At 52.6% G+C, this 19,017-nt stretch overlaps 1 protein-coding gene across 3 annotated transcripts in view; it reads left to right on the top strand.

The window, feature by feature from the left end:
- Positions 1 to 19,017, top strand: part of NOS1AP (nitric oxide synthase 1 adaptor protein) — a 35,817-nt gene that overhangs the window by 5,282 nt on the left and 11,518 nt on the right. For all 3 annotated transcript variants that reach the window (XM_063406754.1, XM_063406753.1, XM_063406755.1), the window contains exon 2: positions 4,545 to 4,616. In XM_063406754.1, the coding sequence (XP_063262824.1) occupies positions 4,545 to 4,616 (72 nt within the window). The remainder of the gene's footprint in view (positions 1 to 4,544; positions 4,617 to 19,017) is intronic.

The following is a 19,017-nucleotide window of genomic DNA, read 5'->3' on the forward strand; positions in this document are numbered from 1 at the left end:
CAGCTCAGACCCTTGGCTCCCGAGGCTGAGGCCATGCGTGGGCAACTGGAGAGCAGGAACAGTGGGACAGCCCAAGTCCTGGGAATGGATTTCTCCCTGCTTTCCCTGACAGCAACAGCCTGCGGAGAAGCCCTTATCAGCCAGACTGCAGGCAGATTGGGTGTTCCCTGGGTGCTGGAGAAATAAAGAGGTTTCAGACTGGTGCCCCAGTACTTTGTCCCTCACTTTGTGGCACAGCCACGTGTGGCAGGGTCAATGTCCCAGTGCCTGGGGCAGGCCTCACGCCGCCCTGGCCTATGTAGAAATGTGGAGACCCTTGTGCCCCACACCTGGTGCCTCCCATCTGGCTGCTGGTGTAACCCCTCCCTAATCTGGGGCAGCACCCCTTGCCCAGACAGGGCTGCCCTGGCCCTGAAGACGGCCTGGGGCTGGTGCCAGCGCGTCCCCCACCCTACTGCCTGCCTGCAGCTCCCATAAGGAAGCAGTGGCTCCTCATCTGTGGCAGGGTCTCTGGCTCAGGGTGGCTCTGGAAGCTGGCAGCTGGCAGCCAGCCAGTGCAGGGTCCCCTGTAAGGCGGGGATGATTCAGCCCTGACCTTTGCACGCAACATTGGCCTGTCGGAGCAGCAGGAAGGCAGCATCTCCTCCCCAGGAAGGCTTTGGCTGCCCACCTCTGCCCACCACCGATCTCATCAACACCCCTTCCGAGGTGTCCCCCGGCAGTGATGCGATTGGCCTTCAGTTTTCTGAAAATATCTGCCACCTGCTGTCACAGAAAAAGCAGCTTCTCAGGAAAAGTCGTTTCTGACAGAGTAGAAAACGAGCAGCGTTCAACAGCCTCGAGGAAAAATGAGAAACTGAGTGACTTGTGCAAACAGTGCTTTGGCAAAGTGCTCCCCTTTGTTTTCTGTTTAAAAAACAAATTTGTTTTTTTCCCTGGCATTTCCCAGAACTGGGCAGATCTTTTGTAAGCCGTGGGCAGAGGGTGCGGTGGTGTAGGCTGTGTGCAGGGGCCCCTGCCCGCTGTGCCTAGGACAGAGAGTCTCCTGAGGAGGAGCACCATCCTGAGGAGGGCACAGCAAACAGAGTCCCTTTGGCTCCTGAGCAGCCTGATGGGTGCTGCCACCTCCCTCAGCAGGGGGAGGGATTGTCCCTCCTGGGGCCCTGGAAGGATGGATGGAAGGCTGATCCCAACACGGGGATGAGGAGCAGTGGGGTATATGAAGGAGCGAAAGCACCCTACAAAAGAGATGCGTTGTGCTGGCATCACAGCCTGGCGCAGCACTGGCCGCTGGCAGTGTGAGGGCTGCCTTTGTGGGGCTGCCAGGGCCCTGCTGCTGAGGGACCCCCTGGGCTGGCCATTCACCTGGCAGGTGGCCTTTCTTCACCTAACTGGGGAGGAGGAGGCTGCCCAGGACAGCATGTGGGGCTTGTGACCCCCTGATCCCACTTGGCTCTCTTGGGTGTGGGACTTTAGTCCTGTCCCCTCATCCCTTGGTAGGGTGCTGGGGCCGTGGATCTGGAGCCGATTATTTGGAAAAGCCACATCCTGCTTATGCACACATGTTCTCCCCCTTGGTTTGTGCGGGCTTGGGGAGGACGAGTTCTTTCATGGCTTTCTTTGTCAGCTCTTTTGCACAGCTTTATTTTCTTCCCTTTTGTCTCGGGCACCTTCCTTTCTCCTTCCTGCCTGCCTTTGCCATGGGGTCAGCTCGCTGGCACGGATGCTGGTCTGAGCCCTGGGAGCCAGGACAACAGCCCCTGCAGGGACCAGGACCACCACCGTGTGCCGGGCACCTCGGTGGGGGCACGGGGTGTTAGAGGGAGGCAGAAATCTGTGCCTGGAGTGCCCATGCTGGGGTCTGTGAGCTCCTGCCCTGGCAGAGAGGGAGCTCAGTCTCAGGGGTGCGGTGGGGTGAGTGGGATGTATTGCACTGTGTAAGCTCTGGGTGCTTTGCTTATCCTTGTCTTTGTCTCACCTGCTTGTTCCCACACCTATTCCCATAATTAAAATTGGTGCTGTGAGTAGGAGGGCTGGAGGAGAGTGGAGCAGGAGCAGCCCTCAGTGTGTTCCCTGCCTGCAAATCACTGCTGAATATGGATGGTTTCTCAGACCATCCCCCCAGCTCATCTGGGAAGTTGTTTAGCTGGAAGACCAACCCCCAAGTCCACATTTTGGGGGGATATTCACCACATTGTAAAGGGTTACTCTTCTGCAATGCACTTATCACATGTGATTTCTGCCTTGAAGGCAAAAATGATCCAGAGAGACTTTGTCCATCTGCTCAGTTGTATGAAATGTGTGAAAAATACCTGCCTCCACAGTGAAGGAAGAGGGGGCTGTTTTTGGGGCTGTGAGCAAGGTCACTGTGGGCAGTGAGCCCACACTGGGGCTGGGTGTGCCATGCCATGGGCTCTGGTGGGAGCACCCACAGGCTGTGGGATACAGCAGGATGCTCTGGAAACAAGGCTGGGGAGCAAAGATGAATCCTGCAGGGTTTGTGACCTGTGCCCCTCGGTTTGGGTACATGTGGGCAGGAGGTGGAGCACAGATAGGACAGCATCAAGACAACCCTACTGCTGATGCTGTTTTCTCAGGAGGCCAATCCAAAGAGGTGGTGTCTGGTTGTGCTTGCAGGGCACCCCAGCCCTGCCTCACACACGCGGTTGTGGCCATGAGGTTTGGTGGGCAGCCAGGAGCTCGGCATGGCTGGAGTTCCTGTGGCTGTGGGATCCAGGGTGGTGCATCTGTCTCCTGCCCAGCTGGCACTGCCTGCCCTGTCCTTGGGCATGGCTGTGTTCTGCACCTGCCTGGGGAAGGAAAGGGATTACCAGGCAGTGACCTCATGCAGCTGGGAATAGCTGGAAGGAGACAGGCTTCCTCTGGCTGCAAAAGTCTGTCCTTCTCCTCACATAGAATAAGAATCTTGCTTCCCCAGGTGGTCCCTGGCAGAAAAGTGATGTGGGAAGGCTTGGTGGGGAAGTACAACAGCGATGTTTGCCTGGCACAGCAGGATGGGGAAAGGCTTCTTCCTTAGGTCCTGCATGGTGACTGCAGGTTTGGGACCCCAGCTACCTCTGCCCTCCTCCTCAGCTCCTGCTTTTTACTGATGGTTTCCAGGCCTTACCTCAGAAAAGGGGATGACTTGATGTCTGAGGTGTCTCCCTCAGGTGACCTGCCCCTCTGAAGGGGTGGCAGACTCTGTAGAGGATATGACAGGGAACTTACCCAGAGCTGTGTGCCCACGGCAGGGCAGTGAGGGGCCGGGCATCACGGGCTGTAATTCCCACTTACATAAGGCTGCCCTGCACTGCGCAGCCTGCGTGGCATGTGACGGACACGCCAGCTGTTTGGGGCTCATTTTTATATCCTCTCTGCACATCTCCTCTCGCCACCAACTGCCCTGTGCTGGTCACTGGACATCTGCCTCAGTGTCCCCCCCACAGCAGCTGCGCCTCTGGGGGTGGCCTGGCCGTGGAGGGTTGGCAAGGAGGGCGCTCAGAAACACAGGGCTCCCTGAGTTTCTGTCCCAGAGGGCCCTCTGGGGCAGCTCACACACAAAGCCCAGGTGTGGTCCTGCATCCCTGGCACCGTGCCATCCCTCCTTAGAGGTGGCAACCCCAGTGCAGGGGAGCTGGAAGTCCTGCAGTGATGCTGGGAGAGAAATAAGCCCTCTCAGCAGCCTCTGCCTAAGCACGTGTTCAGACACTTAGGCACCCATCTCGGTGCTGCTGCTGGGAGTCAGCCACCTGGGCTTTCATGGTGCCAGCAGAGGTTATGACCATATTCCCAGGAACACGCAGCCCTGCTGGGTTTGGTGCCCGCGCTGTGCTGCCGAGGGTGACGTCAGCCCTTGTGTCGAGATGAAGCGTGGGAGCACAGAGGGCCAGTAAATAGGCTCAAAATGCTTTTCTTCTAACTACACATTTTTAGTGCTCAGCATTGACTCTTCATGGCTTGTCTGTTTTCTGATCCTTCTTCAGAATCTGCCCTCTTCGATTTTATTTTTAAAAAGGTTTTGTTCCGCGTCTCTCCGTGCTGGGTCGCAGTGGCGCTGCCTTTGGTCCCCTTTGAATAGCAGAGCGGCTCCTTTATTCTGGAGGCTTGGCCTGGAGGCTCAGCACTCCTGCAAAAACAGCCACGGGTTTGGCAGGGCTGCAATTAAATAATGGAGGGCCTGTCACAGGACAGGTTGGTCCGGCTATTTTAGGGATATTCCAATATCCAGGTCTGTAATAGATGACTCACTGCAACCGAGGGGATATTTGCTTATACCTCTGTGCTTTGATCATGGCCTAGATGAGTGAGTCCTGCTGGCCTGATGGCTGAAGTTATTTTTTTGCTAGAAAAAGGGGTTTTGACTACTTGCAGTGTTGTGGTGAGGGAACAGCTTCATGGCTGGAGGCGTGCAAGGATTCAGGTGCCGCAGGCAAAATGCTGCTGGTTCCCCAGAAGTGACCCTGGGTTCCCACTGTGGATACCACTGAGGCCGTGGAGTTCCCAGTGCTGTAGGAACTGGACTGATCTCCTTTCTTTCGTTGCAGTACATCGGGAGCCTGGATGTGCCACGGCCAAACAGCCGTGTGGAGATCGTGACGGCCATGCGGCGCATCAGGGTGAGTGCGGCCAGGCCGCTCCTTCCCCTTCCCCATCCCCATCCCCGGGGAGTGCCTAGGCTTCTCCTCTGTGTGCATCTGCAGCTTTGGCTTGCATAAATCTTGTCCTCCAGTGTATTCATAACTCTGTTTTTCCCTCTCTCTGCTGCCATCTCCGTGTCACCTGGGCATGGTGCCTGCGGGCTTGGTGTGGCACAGAGCCCTGCTTGCAGCACGGCTGTCCCCGCGGTACCCGGGCATCGTGTGCGCTGTGGCTGCAGCCCGAGCAGGCAGGGCTGTGTCCGTGCTCCCAGTGCTGCGGAGGCAGGGATGGGCTGGAAGGTGGATGTGGGATGTCAGGCTGCTGGCACCCGATGGTAACTGTAGCGTGTCCATGATAGGGGCATTACAACAAGCTACTTGTGCAAGTGTCCCTGGGGTTTCACTGCTTGTGTAAGAGTTTCAGGTGCCTGAATGTGGCAGCAGGTTAGTGCTAAATGGCAGGGTGCAAATTAAAGTGCAGAGTAAGGAGCTCTGGGGCTGGCCAGCAGTGAGCTTGTTTGATGGTGAGTAGGTCAGGGGGTATCATCTGGTAACTAAGTCATCTGGCTTCCCAAAGTACTTAAAGTCAGGATATGGGACAGCCTTGCTGTATAATGCTGGGCCAATAGCCAAGAAAGGAGCTTTCCTTCTGCTCCCCAGCCTCTGGCCAGCAAACCTGCAAGGTGTTCAGAGGGGGCTGGGAGAGGAGCAAACCATGCCCCCATAACTCGCTGCCCCCAGGCTGTAAAAAGCAGGAGTTTGGCTGCTCTTCAGCATGGGGCAGCCCTTCAGGCTGGGCTGGCCCTCGGTGTGGAGGCTGTGGCTGCAGGGGCAGGTGATTTGGTCTGTCCTTGGGCCACAGAAAGTGGTGTTCCCTGTCCTCTCTCCTGGGAATAACATCCTGAACTGCTAGGGCCTGAAGGCACTTGCAGGGGTATTGGGTAAGGGATGAGCTGTCCTTCTGCTGGTCTCATGGGATCCCATAAGCACCAAAGCTGCTCCTGACACTGAGCAGCCACTTCAGAGCTCTGCTCCTCTCACTCCTTCATGCAGACCCTTGCTATAATCTCATTTTCACCAGAGAAGGAGAGGAGTATCATATCCCAAGGTAAGGAGTGTCACATTTCAAAGGACAGAGATTTCAAGGCTCCTCTGTTTCAGACTCTCAGGGTATAAATAGTTAGTGGGCTTTCCCCAACAGCTTTCCTACCTGCTGTCCTGTCCTCTCCATGAGGGTTAATGTTGTGACTGGGGCACTGGCTGGGAAGGCCTTGATGGCATTAGGTTTGCTCACCTTGCGTCCAGACAAAGTTTGGGACAGGGCAACTGTTATGTCATCAAAGCTCTCATAAACAGCATTTTCCTTCATTGCCTTTCAAGACAAGACTTTTGAACAAATGCACCTCCGGCCCCAAAATCACAGAACTCCATCTTGGTGTGGAAGGGCTGGCACAACTTTCAGGGCTTCAGTAAACCCTGGGGGAAAAAATAAGAACACCAGAACATCCTTGTTGACCAGTATAAATAAAGTCAAGCACAGTCTAGAGCATTCATAGGTACAGCTCTGAGTGGCAGTGAAAAGAATAGAGTAAAATAATGGTTTCTCGTGGTAAATGATGTGTTTGAAGCGTGTGCTCAGGCTTTCTTCACCTGGTGTAAGACAGGAGAGATGCAAGTCATTGAAAGGCCAAGACTTTGCAGATCAGATCTGCCAGAGAGACTTTGAATGTCTGGTTATTTGTTGGGGAGGTGCTGTTTGTTAGGGGGGTTGTTTTGATGGCTGTTTACGTGCAGAGCCCTTCCCAGGTGTGCTGTGCTTTGCCCTGGCTGGGTGCCTGGCAGCAGGAAGGACCACGGGGGACATTTCTGGTCGGGCTGGGTGCCGGGTCTACTTTAAGTTTGTCTGGAGCTGGGGGCATGCGTGTCCTGCTTACAGAGCATAGCTCCCCATCTGCTTTAAGGCATAAAATAATCCCGTAATACAGGATTATGGAAAACCAGAGGAAGAAAGAAGTTTATTTAGGCACAGAAAGCAAGCAGTGAGAGATGGTCAAGTGCAAGCCAGCAGCAGTTCTGTGTGTAGAGTGTGAAGCAGCTGCTGACCCTGAGATTTGTGTGGTTTTTAATGCAGTCGCTGGTTTAGGGGGAAGGTGCTCTGTCTCAGTTTGTTCCAAGTTATTACGTGCTGATGAAGGGACCCTCAACATCCCCTCTGCTGCCTCAACTCCCCCTTTCTCAGTGCTGCCTTCACCACAGCTGCTCTCTAGACTTTGCCTCTATTTACTAAGTGATTTAAAAAATGTCTCTGCAAAGAAGTGAGGATGCTGTCTGCCCCAGAGTGGGGTTCCCAGTGGGAAGAATGCCGTGGAAGGCCCCCATGACTGCCTGGGCTGGGCTGGAAACAGGGAGGGACTGGGACAGCAGCAGCAGCAGCATCTCCTGTAGCACTGCCTCCCTTCTACTCCCCCACACTTGGGGCCTGGCAGGTCCTGGCTTCCTGTTTAGATGGAGACCTGACCCTTTGGGGGCACAGAGGAGGACAGTGCATAACTGACATTGCTGGGATGCCTGCCCCAGGCAGGCCCACCCTGCAGAGCAGAGCTGTGGGTGGGCAGGACAGCTGCACCTGAGCAAGGGGGGATTTGGTGAAGCCCAAAGCTGGTCCCTTTTGTGGGTCAGGGGTGAGAGGAACTTAAACAGGGGATTGGTAGACCACTGATGCCGTCCCCTTCTCCCCACTGCTGAAGGGCTGGTGATACCATGGTCATCCTCATGGTCCTGGCCAGAGGGAGGTTCTGTCCAGAAGCAGGAGAATGTGGAGAATTCCTGGGATTTTCACAGCTCAGCTCTCAGTAAGGAGGGAATGGGAGGTGCTCAGCTGACTGTCTCTGCTTTTCCTTCCTGCATGGGCTGGGCTTGTAGGAACAAGCCCTCTCTGCCCTGCACTTTGGTGGAAATCCCTGGCCCTGAAATGACTCGGTGGAATGGGGCATTAGCCATGCTAAAGATCCACTTGGAGAGCAATTTTGTGAGCATTTTTTGCAGCTTTCCTCCAAACCCTACACCTCTGCTGCAGACCACTGGTGTCCACATGGGTAATAAATACAGTAGACAGAGCTCATTTCCTGGGCAAGCACTGGGGCCTCTGTTAGTACTGGCTGCTGTCTCCTCCTCATCCCAAACAGGCTGACCCAGTCCATGTTGCTTCATGGCCTGAATTGCTGGAGTAGGTTGGCTTTCCCAATGCTCCTTGGCTCCTCTGGGTGCAAGATACAAGGAATTGGTCTTTAAGTCCAGGAAGTCACCTGAACATCCAAAAGCCCCAAACTAAGAGTGGTTGATCTTCCCAACCCTAAGGATTATGAGCTGTTGCAGATTTTAGTTGAAAGTGCCTGAGCAGATGGCAAGATACCTTTTTCCTTCCCCTCCCTTCCCAGTGAGCTCACAGGCCCTAAATGACAATGACAACTGTATATTTTTTACGTTGTCATGATGTAAATTCATGCAAATGCTTTCCTCTCTATACCCCTGGCATGTCTCCAGGGCAGCCAGCCCCCTGGCTGGGGCTTGGTGCCGGGGTTCTAGAGAATTTGGAATCAGCCCTTTTGGATTGCTGAGTGCAGCTTTGATCCAGGTTTTCTCTGGAGCCAGAAAGGATGAAATCCTATATAGGCACTTCTTAAAAGCTGCCTCTGTGGAAGTCTTCTGCAAGGCTGTTTCTGGGAAGTGTCCAGCTGAGCTTTGCAGGCTCAAAACAGGGATGCATTCCAAGCACTTGAAATTCTTGCTCCTCTACACCTCCTACTCTGTCAGGTACGTCTGATTTTGTGGGACTTCTGTTGCTTTGCATAGCTGAGCTTAATTTTAGCAAATTGGCAAAATTACTGAATTTCTACAAGCTTGTGTAAAGCAAGATTTTGCATCCTCTGCAGGCCACAGGTGCAGTTGGACTGTTGTGAAGATTGATGTGTGTGGCCAGTTATTGGTGTAGAGCTCCTGGTGTAACTCTGAGCTCGTTAGAATATTTCTCACCTATCCCTGCTCTTGCCATGGTGAGTTTTTAAAAGCATGAGGCCATTTACAGCGATGCCTTCCTTTTTTTTCTTCTTTTCTCTCCCCACGCACGGGCGTCCCTTCTGTAAAGCAGAGCAGGATTTGGGAGCAAGCTGGCCCTGGGAGCCTGTGTGTCTGTGAGGACCAGCACAGTGGGAAGTGAGCTGGCCAGGAGATGCTCAGGCTCTGGGCACCTGAAGAGCACAGCCTGCTTCGTGCCAAGTCGTGGCACTTGATGCAAGGTGAATTATTGACAAGCTAATGACTTGATGTGGTTATCCAAGATGAACAAGATTATGTTGTATTAGATCTGGGAGGCATTGAAAGGATGTCTGCAATAATTTCAGTTGCTCTTTCAGTGCTCTGACAGGTACAATAAGGGGGTGAAGCCTTCTGGGCATGCTTGTATTTCTCCTGGCACCACCAGTGCCACTTAATGTCAAAATAACGACTAGTCCAGCACTGCTGCCAGCATGGCACGAGATAGGCCAGGATCTCATCCTGTGGTTAGTATTTAATCAATAAACTGGTTAAATTAGTACCCAGATTGATTAGAGCAGCTTTTTGTCCAAGACTGCCCACGTTTCCAGGACAGCTGGCCAAAGCCTGGTGACCCTGGCTTTATTGCCTGCCTTAGGGTCAGGGCCAGCATGGGGAGTGTTTTCCAGTGGGGCTGTGGGCTCCAGTGGAGCAGTGAGGAGTGAGTTACAATGCACACAGAGTAAAATGAGTTCAGGGAGGGAAATGGCTCTGTGTGGCAGGACAGGCATCTGGGCTGTCGAAGAGGTGCGAAGTGCAAGCCATTAATGCTGGAAAGCAAGCGCTGAGCCCCGGGGGAAGGCACTGAAGGATGGGGCTTGGGGCACTGCTGGCCAGAGGGACTTGGGAAGGGCACTGAGAGGGGGGTGAGGTGCCCGGGTGTCTCCCGAGCTGCTGGGCCGGGGCAGCAGGGAGGACTGCGCTCAGCCAGACTGTGACCCGCTGTGCAGGTGAGGGACAGGCACCCTCCGGCCCTGCTGGCTGCCTGCATAAATAAGTCATAAGTCATGATAAGCCCATTGCCTTGCAGCTTCCAGGAATGCCCTGTCCAAGAGTTCTCTGCCAAACCTGCGACAGCAGCGTGTCCCTCGTGGCCAGGCTCCAAAATAGGGTGAGGTGGCCAGCCTGGGGCAGGAAAGAGCAGGGGCTTCCCGGCTGGATGGACAGCTCAGTTGTGGAGCCAGTGAGGATGAAGGAAACCAGAACCAGGTGAGGGAGCGTGGTTTGGGAAAGCTCCTGAGCCAGGAGGTGCCACTTTATGCGGTCTTCCCCGTAGCTCCTGTGTCCCTGGGGAGCTCAGCACTCTGCTCTGGGCCGGTGTCCTGCAGGCAGGCGATGCTGGGAGCTCTGGCAGGGACACATGGGCTGGTGCTGGGCATGCCAGCACAGCCAGTAGCGTTCCTGGTGGGTGATGCTGGCCTGGAGCCAGCCCAGTGCCTTTGAGAGGACTGGAAGCCAAGTAGGCACCGAGCCCAGGGCAGGACTGGAGCTGCCGGCAGAAAGCTGGGAGGCAGCATTGCCTTCTGTCCTCTGCACCCTGTCACACGTCCCTGCCCTCCGTGTGCTCGGGCTGGACTTCCCTGGGCTGGACTCTGCTCCTTGTCTGGGAGCCTGCAGTGTCTCCCTGTGATTCATTTCCCTCCCTGCCTGGGGGCTTTCCCCGCTGTGCTCACACTGAGTCACTTCACTGCCTTGCTGTGCCGCTGCCTGAGCCATCAGCAAATATCTGCAGGGACCTCAGGGCAGAGGATGGGGAATAATGTCTGCCAGGCTCCCCGAACGTGGTGGGAGGGCAGACCTTTGCTGTCACTCCTCCCCAGCCAGGGCATGCTCTTCTGGCTCCCACCTCTCTCTAAGCTGATGGCCAGCATGTAAAGCCATTTCACCAATGTCTATCCTCTGTGTGCCTTTGTCCTTCCTCCTCTTCCTCCTGCTTCCCACTTGTTTTTCTTCAGAAATGGTCCTTCCAGCATGTTTGAAGGACTGCACTGGTGGGTTGCACTACCTGGCACAGCAGGCTGGCCAGGTAACCCTGGCTTTCCCTCCCACAGTGAGACTCCTGTGTTGCACAGATGGTTCAGTGCAGAGCAGCAGGCTGAGCCCAGTGCCAGGGCTCAGCTGCACCAGCAGCAGGGGAATGTGGAGCTGCAGCCCCTGCTCCTGGAGCACAGGCACACAGGGAGTCTGTGGGACTGCAAGATGCCACAGGAGCTCTCCTGCTCTGGCTTTTCCTCCTGCCTAGAAAGGAAAGATTGGTTGCACACTCTGCCTCCCAGGCATGAATGGATTCAGCCTGGCAAGGTGAGGAGGTCTGCAGCTTGTTCTGGGAGATTTGGGGTCATGTTAGCACTGGTGATTGCTGTTGGTGAGTGTTTGAAGGGTTCCTACAGAAGCCATCATCCTTTGGTAGTCTTCTGCAGGGTGACAGTGCTCCCTTTGATGGCCTGAGCCGCAGGCTTGCATAAACCTCTGCTGAAGGTGTTGTCACTGTGGGAAAGGGCTGTGTTCAGTGTCACCAGCTGTCACACACCCAGCCCAGTGCACAGCAGCCCCACCACTATCACCAAGAGGGGACAGTCTCTTCTGCTGCTAGAAAATTGCTGGTGAAGATATCTATCTGCACTTCCTTTTGTATTTTACAGTAAATTTCTAACTGTGCGTAAGGATAAGGTTCTGGCTACTTGAGAGGCTGTTGATAAGAAAAAATAGGCTTGAGAGAGGTATGCTGAGGTTTGACTGATTTCAGGCTCTGTGACTCATCCTAACATCTCAGCAGTATCTGGGCAGTGCAGTGAAGAACTGGACCTTCCCCCTGAGTTTGTGTCTCCTCTCACCATTGGCATTGCTTTTATTTGGAGTTTTTTTCTCTTCTTATTTACTACAACATGGAATTTTCATGTGTTTTTTAACAAGTCAGTGCTTTCATCAGTTTTCAGCCATCATGGCAACATTTTACTCCTGGGATGGAGTGGGACCAAATGCTCCCTGGTGCTGATGCTGCATGGGCCTGAGCAGGAGAGATGCAGGCAGCCTTATTCTGGGCAGCCATATCTTCCAGCCAGGCTCGAGTGTGTCCAAAGACAATACCTCACTCTTGTTCCATGATTAAAGGGAGAAATAACAGGAAAAGGAGACCAAAGTGTTACTAAAACTCACAAACAGGGGTTGAGCAAAATTTGGTATGCATTTGATGGATGAGAACCTAAGATGCAAGGAGGCCGTGACTTGTCAGACTCCTTCTAAGGGAGACATCCCTGTGCAGGGAACCAGGCTGAATTAAAGTCAAACCAAACTGAAGTCAGCTTTGAATACTACTCTTGTGTATGATCCTTTCTGCTCTTCTGCTCCCCTGCTGGTCCTCAAAGGCCAAGGACCCTTTAATTTAATCTGTTGTGGTGTTCTCTGCTGCATCACCTCAGAAGAGAGACAAAAGCCTGGGGCTGCAGCCTTCTAAAAAAAATGCCACGTGCCCCAGTTTCTTCCCTGCTAAAATGAATTCCCGGTGGTTTTGGCTCAGTGGAGCAGGAAGATGTTCCAAGGGATGCTGTGCCCCGGGGAGGCGTGGAGTCAGAGCCTGCCCCGCTGCCTGCAGCAAGGCGAGAGGGATTTGGGGCGTCGCTGCTTCCTGCCCTGTGCCGGAGGAGAGGAAAGCAGCACATCTGGTTAAGAAGAGAGGTTGCAAAATCTATTGTGTGAGCTGGTGTGTGGAATGGGAGTTTAATTAGGGAGTGAGAGGAAAGGATGTATCTGCTGTAGGGCAGCAGAAGGAGCAAGCTCTGCCCAGAACAAGGGAAAGGAGCCAAGCGCTCTCCCCATCCCAGCAGAGGAGGCTGTAGCCTACAAAGCATGCTGAAATCCCTGGAGGTCCCCCGCCTCCTCCTGCCTGCTCCTTGTCACCTCAAAGGGAGGCTGCCAGGGTGGCACAGGGCTGCTGCTCCTTCACATGGCACTGTGGCTGCTCTGGTGTCCCTGCTGGCAATAGTTGGTCAGTGATCTGCTTCAGCTGGGATTTTTGGAAGGCACAGCCTTTCCCACCTGGAGTAAAGTCTATCCAGGGCAAAGACTCTAGACAAAGAATTTTCAGAATAGGAAATGTTTCCTTCTCAGGCCAGGCTTCCCTGATGGATCATGGCAATCCCAGTGATTCTTAATCTGTTGCTTGGTTTTCAGCAGTGGGAGCATAACGTGATAGGGAAAAATCCCCAACCAAACCAATTCCCTGTGTCATGGGCTTGCATATGGAAAATGCTGATCTGTTCCAGCAGAAGCTGCAAAAACCAGCCTGAAGTGTGTATTTGCCACAGGAAACTTCAGCAGAAATGGTTAAATTTCAGTTTAATTCTTTAACAGGAAACAGCCTGACCTGTGATGTTTTACAGGGTTGTTGGATTGCAGCAGTGATATGCATCTGAGAGAGCCATCTCTTTCTCTCCAAGGCCTCCAGTTTTGTTGTAGCATTTTGCTGCAATGAGACATTTTCTTACTCCCTCTTAACATGATGGATGGGACTGATCTGGACTCCTTCAAACATTCCCTGATCCTTGGGCTCTTGGAGGATGTGTGGGTATCCCCAGCACAAAGAGCACATCTGTGCTGACCTCTACATACATGCTAAGAAATCCACATTATCTGAAAGGAGAAGAGAAATCCAGAATAATTGGCCAAAGCTGTTGGTGAGTGTGACTTGGGGTGCAGGTCCCCTTGAGCTTTCTGTGAGAAAGACCTGTCTTTCTGTGGTTTGAGTGGATCCAACTTCAACTCCCAGCTAGCTGATTTTGTGCATTTGCTTAAAGTCAGAGCCTTTGATGTGAGGAAGCTCTTTCCAAGTCCCATGTCTGAGCTGTGGACAAGTGCCCACTGAGCCTGCTCTGTGGATAAGCCAGATACAGAGAGTTTGTTTTAACCTCTGGCATGTAGGAGTCTGGGGAAGCTGCCTCATGTTCTTGCTGATTTTTCTGAACTGTTTTCTGTTTCTTCTTTGAAGCATGTGATAGAGCAGAAGATGTTCTGTAGGAATGGGTTGTATTGGTAGTGATTTCAGTGGTGCCGTGGTTTGAGATACGTCACCTTTCTGTTTTGCTGCATGTTGCCCAGGACCACACTGTCTTCATAGTGTCCTTTGAACTGGGATGACACCTTGCAATGCCTTCAGGGTCTTTTTAGGATACATTTCTGCATCTTGGCAGATGCAGCTTCTGTTCCTTTTTCCTGTGAGAGGCTGCGTGGCCAATGCCATATAAAATCATCTCAAATGAGTAGATGCCAGATTCCTGTACACTTGGCCTTGATAGCAAATACTTTTTTTTTTTCCCCAGCCCTGCATAGAAATCAGCATTGCTGTGCTCTCCTCACTGGGGTTTCCTGGAAGCACAGTGGCATTCTGTCCTATGTCTCTCATTGCTTTATCTGGGGCTCTGCTGCTGAGGTGGATTTCAACCCCTCTTTTCTAATTCCTCCACCTAAAATCTTGGTACTTTTATTACTTGGATTTTTTTTCTATAATTTCTGTCTAAATCTCTCTAAAGGACATTATTCTTGTTGCCATTAAGAGACAGAATTTAGTGAATGGGTTTTAATGCTTGCATTAGTTATTGTTGAAATAGGAACTGTGACGCAAGAGTGATATGAATAATTACCTCTTTTCCCCAGTTACGACCCAGAATCATTGTTGAGCATCGCCGGATCTAAAGAGCCCCACAGGGCTGGCTTGTTTCTGATGCACCAAGCGTTTAATGCTGCTGCTCATTCATTCTTTATTAATTGTCTGACTTTCACAATTGCTGATTTAGTTACAGTATTACCAGCCTGCCTTCCTTGGCATGTCTCTGCCTGGCTATTCTCATTTGCCTTCTCAACTAGTCTTACTCAAGCTTTTTATGCAACAGTGGGAGAGCAGCTCTGTGGTAAGCAGTAAAAAAAAAACCAAAATAAATCCTGTATTTTGCAACTTGGGGCATAAATATCACCGTGCTGCGATTTGGCTCACTTCCTGAGGTGACACCCTTCTGAAGTGCCAGTGTGAGGATCTTTGTAGGGTGCCCCTTGCTTTGTCACCTGCCCTCAGGGTGGATTTGGGGGACTTTGTGCTCCTCTGCAGTATCAGCCCTGCCTGCAAGCCATCCATGTGGCAGGGATTACCTCAGCTGCCTTGAGGCAGGGTCCATCTTTGAAAGGATGCATTTGGGGGAGAAAGCTGATTTTGAACACAGGAATTTTGTTTTCCTTCTCACATGGAGGAAGTTGCTGGGCTGGCCATTGCCTGTAGTGCTCAGTCCTGGGGTCCCCCAAGGTATCGGGGCTGGCTGGTCCTAGAGAGGGGAAGGAGTTTATCAGGGATTGCTGTAGAGGCACTGACAAATGGCAGCACTGCTCCTTAGGTCAAGCTTGTTCTAGCAAGGGCTCAAACCCCCTCTGGGCTGGAAGAACAGAGGCCATTTCCAGGCTCTTGTATTTCCTTACCTTCTTCAAAGGGTGGTTGCACCAAACAGCTTGTGCTGCCTGCATAGGTCAAACCAATGCATGTCTAATTAAAAATACCACAAATTCCAGTCAGATGTGGGCTTTCCAAGGAATGCACTTCTGCTTATTCTAGCAACAGGTGGTAAGTATTAAAACATGTACAGCTAATTTCTTGTGTTCTCCCTCCTGGGCTGTGAAAAGCAGTGTGAGAGCGGTGCCTGCAGATGCACACAGAGCCCGTCCTTGTTTTCTTCAACTGCAGGAAGCAGCTCAAAGCCCCAGTGTTATTTTTATAACCAGTTCGACCAGTATCCCACACGCACCCACACACTGGGTAATTCTCACCCTGGCGTGGTCATCAGAGATGGCAGCATGTGAAGGCGGGGGGAGCTTGCCACCTCCCACGCAGGTCCAGCCCGTGTTGTTGTCACTTCCTTGGATTTCTGAAAGGAGTTTGGAGATGTTTTCAAGGCTGAGGGATAGCGTGTTGCAGGGTCCCCACCGACCTTCATGCCTGGCTGAGAGGTGCTGCTTTTCCCAGCCCACAAGTGCTGCTCCCGCTTGGAGCTGTCACTGAATGTGTCTAAGCTGGAGCAGAAATTATATGGCTGGGCTGGAGTCCCCACCTTTCGTTCATAAGCTTGGTACTAGTCAAGCCCCCAGGGAGTGAACAGTGACGCTTGCATAGAGACCCTGGTGGCTTTGGTGAGCTGCTGTTCCTGGTGGAACTGAGGGCTGTAGCTGGGAACTGCTCCTGCTCCAGCACCTGCATCCTTCATGACACAGTGCTGCTGCTGCATCCCCCATGGGCTGCCGTGGCACACAGCAAGCTGCTCATGTGCCTCAGGCCTCCTTTGAGCCTCAGATTTAAAGGTGTTTAAAAAAACGCCACACAGGTGTGGAATGCCTGAGGACTTCTTGTAAAGGAGGTAAATCATCTTGCAAATGGAAGCCTTCTAAAGAAAGGGTTAGCCATAAGTTGTTGCCTGTTAATTTTCTCCGTTTAACCCTGTGACTAATATTGATTTAATTCTTACCAGTTCTGATTTCTCTGAGCTTCCTGTGAAGCTGCATCTCCTGCAGATGGCTTGTGAGTGTGTCCCAGTTTGCCACCTCAACTTGTGAAACTCGGAGGTAGTGAGGGGAGGCTGGAGGAAGCGGATGGAGGCAGCTCTCTGGGAGGAAATAGCAAACCGAGCAGAAGGCATTTATTGTGAAGTATTTGATGTTATTGGAAAACATATTTTGTGTGATGGATGGGTATGTTGCAATCCTGGGGTGTTTTGAAGCAGCAACCTTAACTTTGCTCTGCTGCTCTCACAACATGGGTATTTTTAGCCTGATTCCCATTTATACCCATCAGTACGCAGAGCCATCGCAGACAGTTACCAAATTAAACCTGCAGTTGGATGGGAAAATAGGCACTGACCTTGTCAGTGCAAACCAAAATCATATCTATTTCAGACAAACACATGTACCTCAGAGCTGCATTTCCCATATGTGCAAATGCAAACTCCAAGGAGCTGTGGAAGTGTTTTAAAAAGCATCATTAAGCCCAAGAACAAGCAGCCAGTACTTCATTATTCCTCCTCTCTTCCAAATTACTGTGGCCTTAAATTTAAGTCCAGCTGGTGCCAAAACCACCAGCAATGGGGTGTAGGCAGGAGGACAGGGGAAATTTAATCCTGAGGAATAGTATAGACCCAAACTATAAGGATAACAGAGGTATCCAGGATGTTTGGCCATGCCATGCTGGCAGTCTGCCAACGCAAGGGGTGAGAACCTTCATCCTGGCCCCAGATATCTCTGTGCTTCTGTGCCCCACAATGGGACCCATCCCTGCTGCAGCAGTGAGTGCCACAGGCTGGTTTTGTCCTCAGATTTGGTGACAGGAGCAGGGAGCCCAAGCAAAATGACCACACTGAGGAGATTCTGAAATTTCCCTGCTTTTCTCATCTTTCTGTATCCCAGCTCCTAGAGGAAGCAGGGAGGTGCTGCTGGCATCCCATGGCAAGTGCCCTGCTCGTGTGTGGAGCATGGGCATAGTCATGGCCAGATTTACGGATGCACAGAGGAATTGGGGTGCAATAGGACCCCACAGTGAAGGGTATGGGAGTCCTGAGACACAGGCACCAGTGCAACACATTAGTAGGAAGGCTTAAAGCAGTGTTTTAAAAATAGGTTTCAGTCCATTTATTGCTGATTACATTAGCAGGCTAAGCAAGTATTTCAGTGTGCTCCCCTTCAGCAAGCCTGAGTCCCCTGAGAACATGAAGTGCAGCCTAGAGTAGTGGACTGTCAGATATTCTGAAGCCTTGGTCAGAAATGCCTTTTGGATGAAGCTCTCTGCTCTCCTGGGAGGTGCCCTGCTTTCCAGCGATTTCATCCCCTGGCACCTGCTGCTGCTGCCCTGGCAGGGCTGGAGGAGCCATGGGCCAGGGCAGGCTGACAGGTGCCTTGCTGTTTTGGGGGCAGCTGGGCAGCAGGGAGTGATGGCTGCTCCATGGCTGGGGATCCCCTGGCAGAGCTTTGGCTCTTTGCTGCCCTACCTTCTGACCCTGGGCTCTGGGGAGAAGCAGTGCTGCCTCTGCTCCCTGCCCAGCTGGCTGCTGGACACCACACAGTATCACAGCTTGGATGGTTGTGGACTCTCCTGATCTGCAAGGCAGTTTCTGGACAGGTTGTATCTGTATGCTACTTTTTAAATCCAGAGCTGTATTTAAAATCATTCCCTTCTCTCCAGTGCTCTTTTCTTTCAGGCTGAAAGGTACACTTCTCCAGTTAACCAGAAGGAAGAAGGAAGGCATGAGGTGTTCTGGCTGCAGTCTGCCCCTGGTGCTTTGGAAGGACCCTGGTGCCAAACTCTGGGTGTTGGTTAATCCACACAGAGCTTGGGGAAAGCCAGTGCTGCCTTCCTGCTCCTCCTGCTTTCCCTGCCCAACCCCAGGGTGACTTGGCACCCCTTGGCAGGACAAGAGTGCCTTTCCCTCGCAGGTTCCTGTTCCCGCACAGCCCACAGGTGGCTTCTGAGTCATTCCAGGGCACTCTGGCTGGCCCCACTTCTTTGTGTGGTTCAGTAAAGCGAAATCTTGTGCCTTGCACAGAGCTGTGTTTGCCATTCCTCCCAATTAGGGCTATTAGGATCCCAGCAAGGTTTCTCAGGCTTCCCTCTGGGAGGCTCCTGGACAGTTCTGAGGTTTGCTGTCATTGCCCATGTTTTCAGCAGCAGGAACTGTGAGCTATGTGCCTCCCCCCATTTGTTAATTCCTGGCGCCGTGCAGCCTGTGCCCATTGAACTCGATCCCGGCTGTCATTTTGTAATAAGTTAATTCTTCATCAGGAGCGCAGCACCGCTCCTCCCCCCAGTGCTGGGAGAGCCGGCGCTGGTCTGGCATGTCTGTCATTAGCCCGGGCTGACCCGGGGTTAAAGTCTAACTGGGGAGGTATTTTACGAGGTGTTTTATGAGCTGCTGTGCCAGCCAGCTGCAGGAGCAGCCGCCTGGGGAGCTGAGGGGCACGGCCAGGGGCAGGGGAGCTCAGAGCTGAGGGTGCTCCAGCAGGTCCTGCCCAGCCAGCCCTCTGCATTCAGCACAGCTGCCTCGGGAGAGACCCGGCTTTGCTCACAGTTCCGTGTCCTTTCTGCATAAACACACAGAAATGCAGCTTTCTGGCAAAAATTATATCATCTTCTGTGCTTTTTCTTATGGCAGATTTTCGTCTCCTGCCTCCCAAGCTAGCAGAGCAGCAGTGAGTTTAGTGGGAATTGCTTTTTCCCTGTTAATTGAATTCTCAGAACACTGCTCTTTCCCCAATACAAGGTATATGCCTG

This window comes from Prinia subflava, chromosome 10 (genome assembly GCF_021018805.1).
Source record: "Prinia subflava isolate CZ2003 ecotype Zambia chromosome 10, Cam_Psub_1.2, whole genome shotgun sequence".
NCBI classification, from domain to species: Eukaryota; Metazoa; Chordata; class Aves; order Passeriformes; family Cisticolidae; genus Prinia; species Prinia subflava.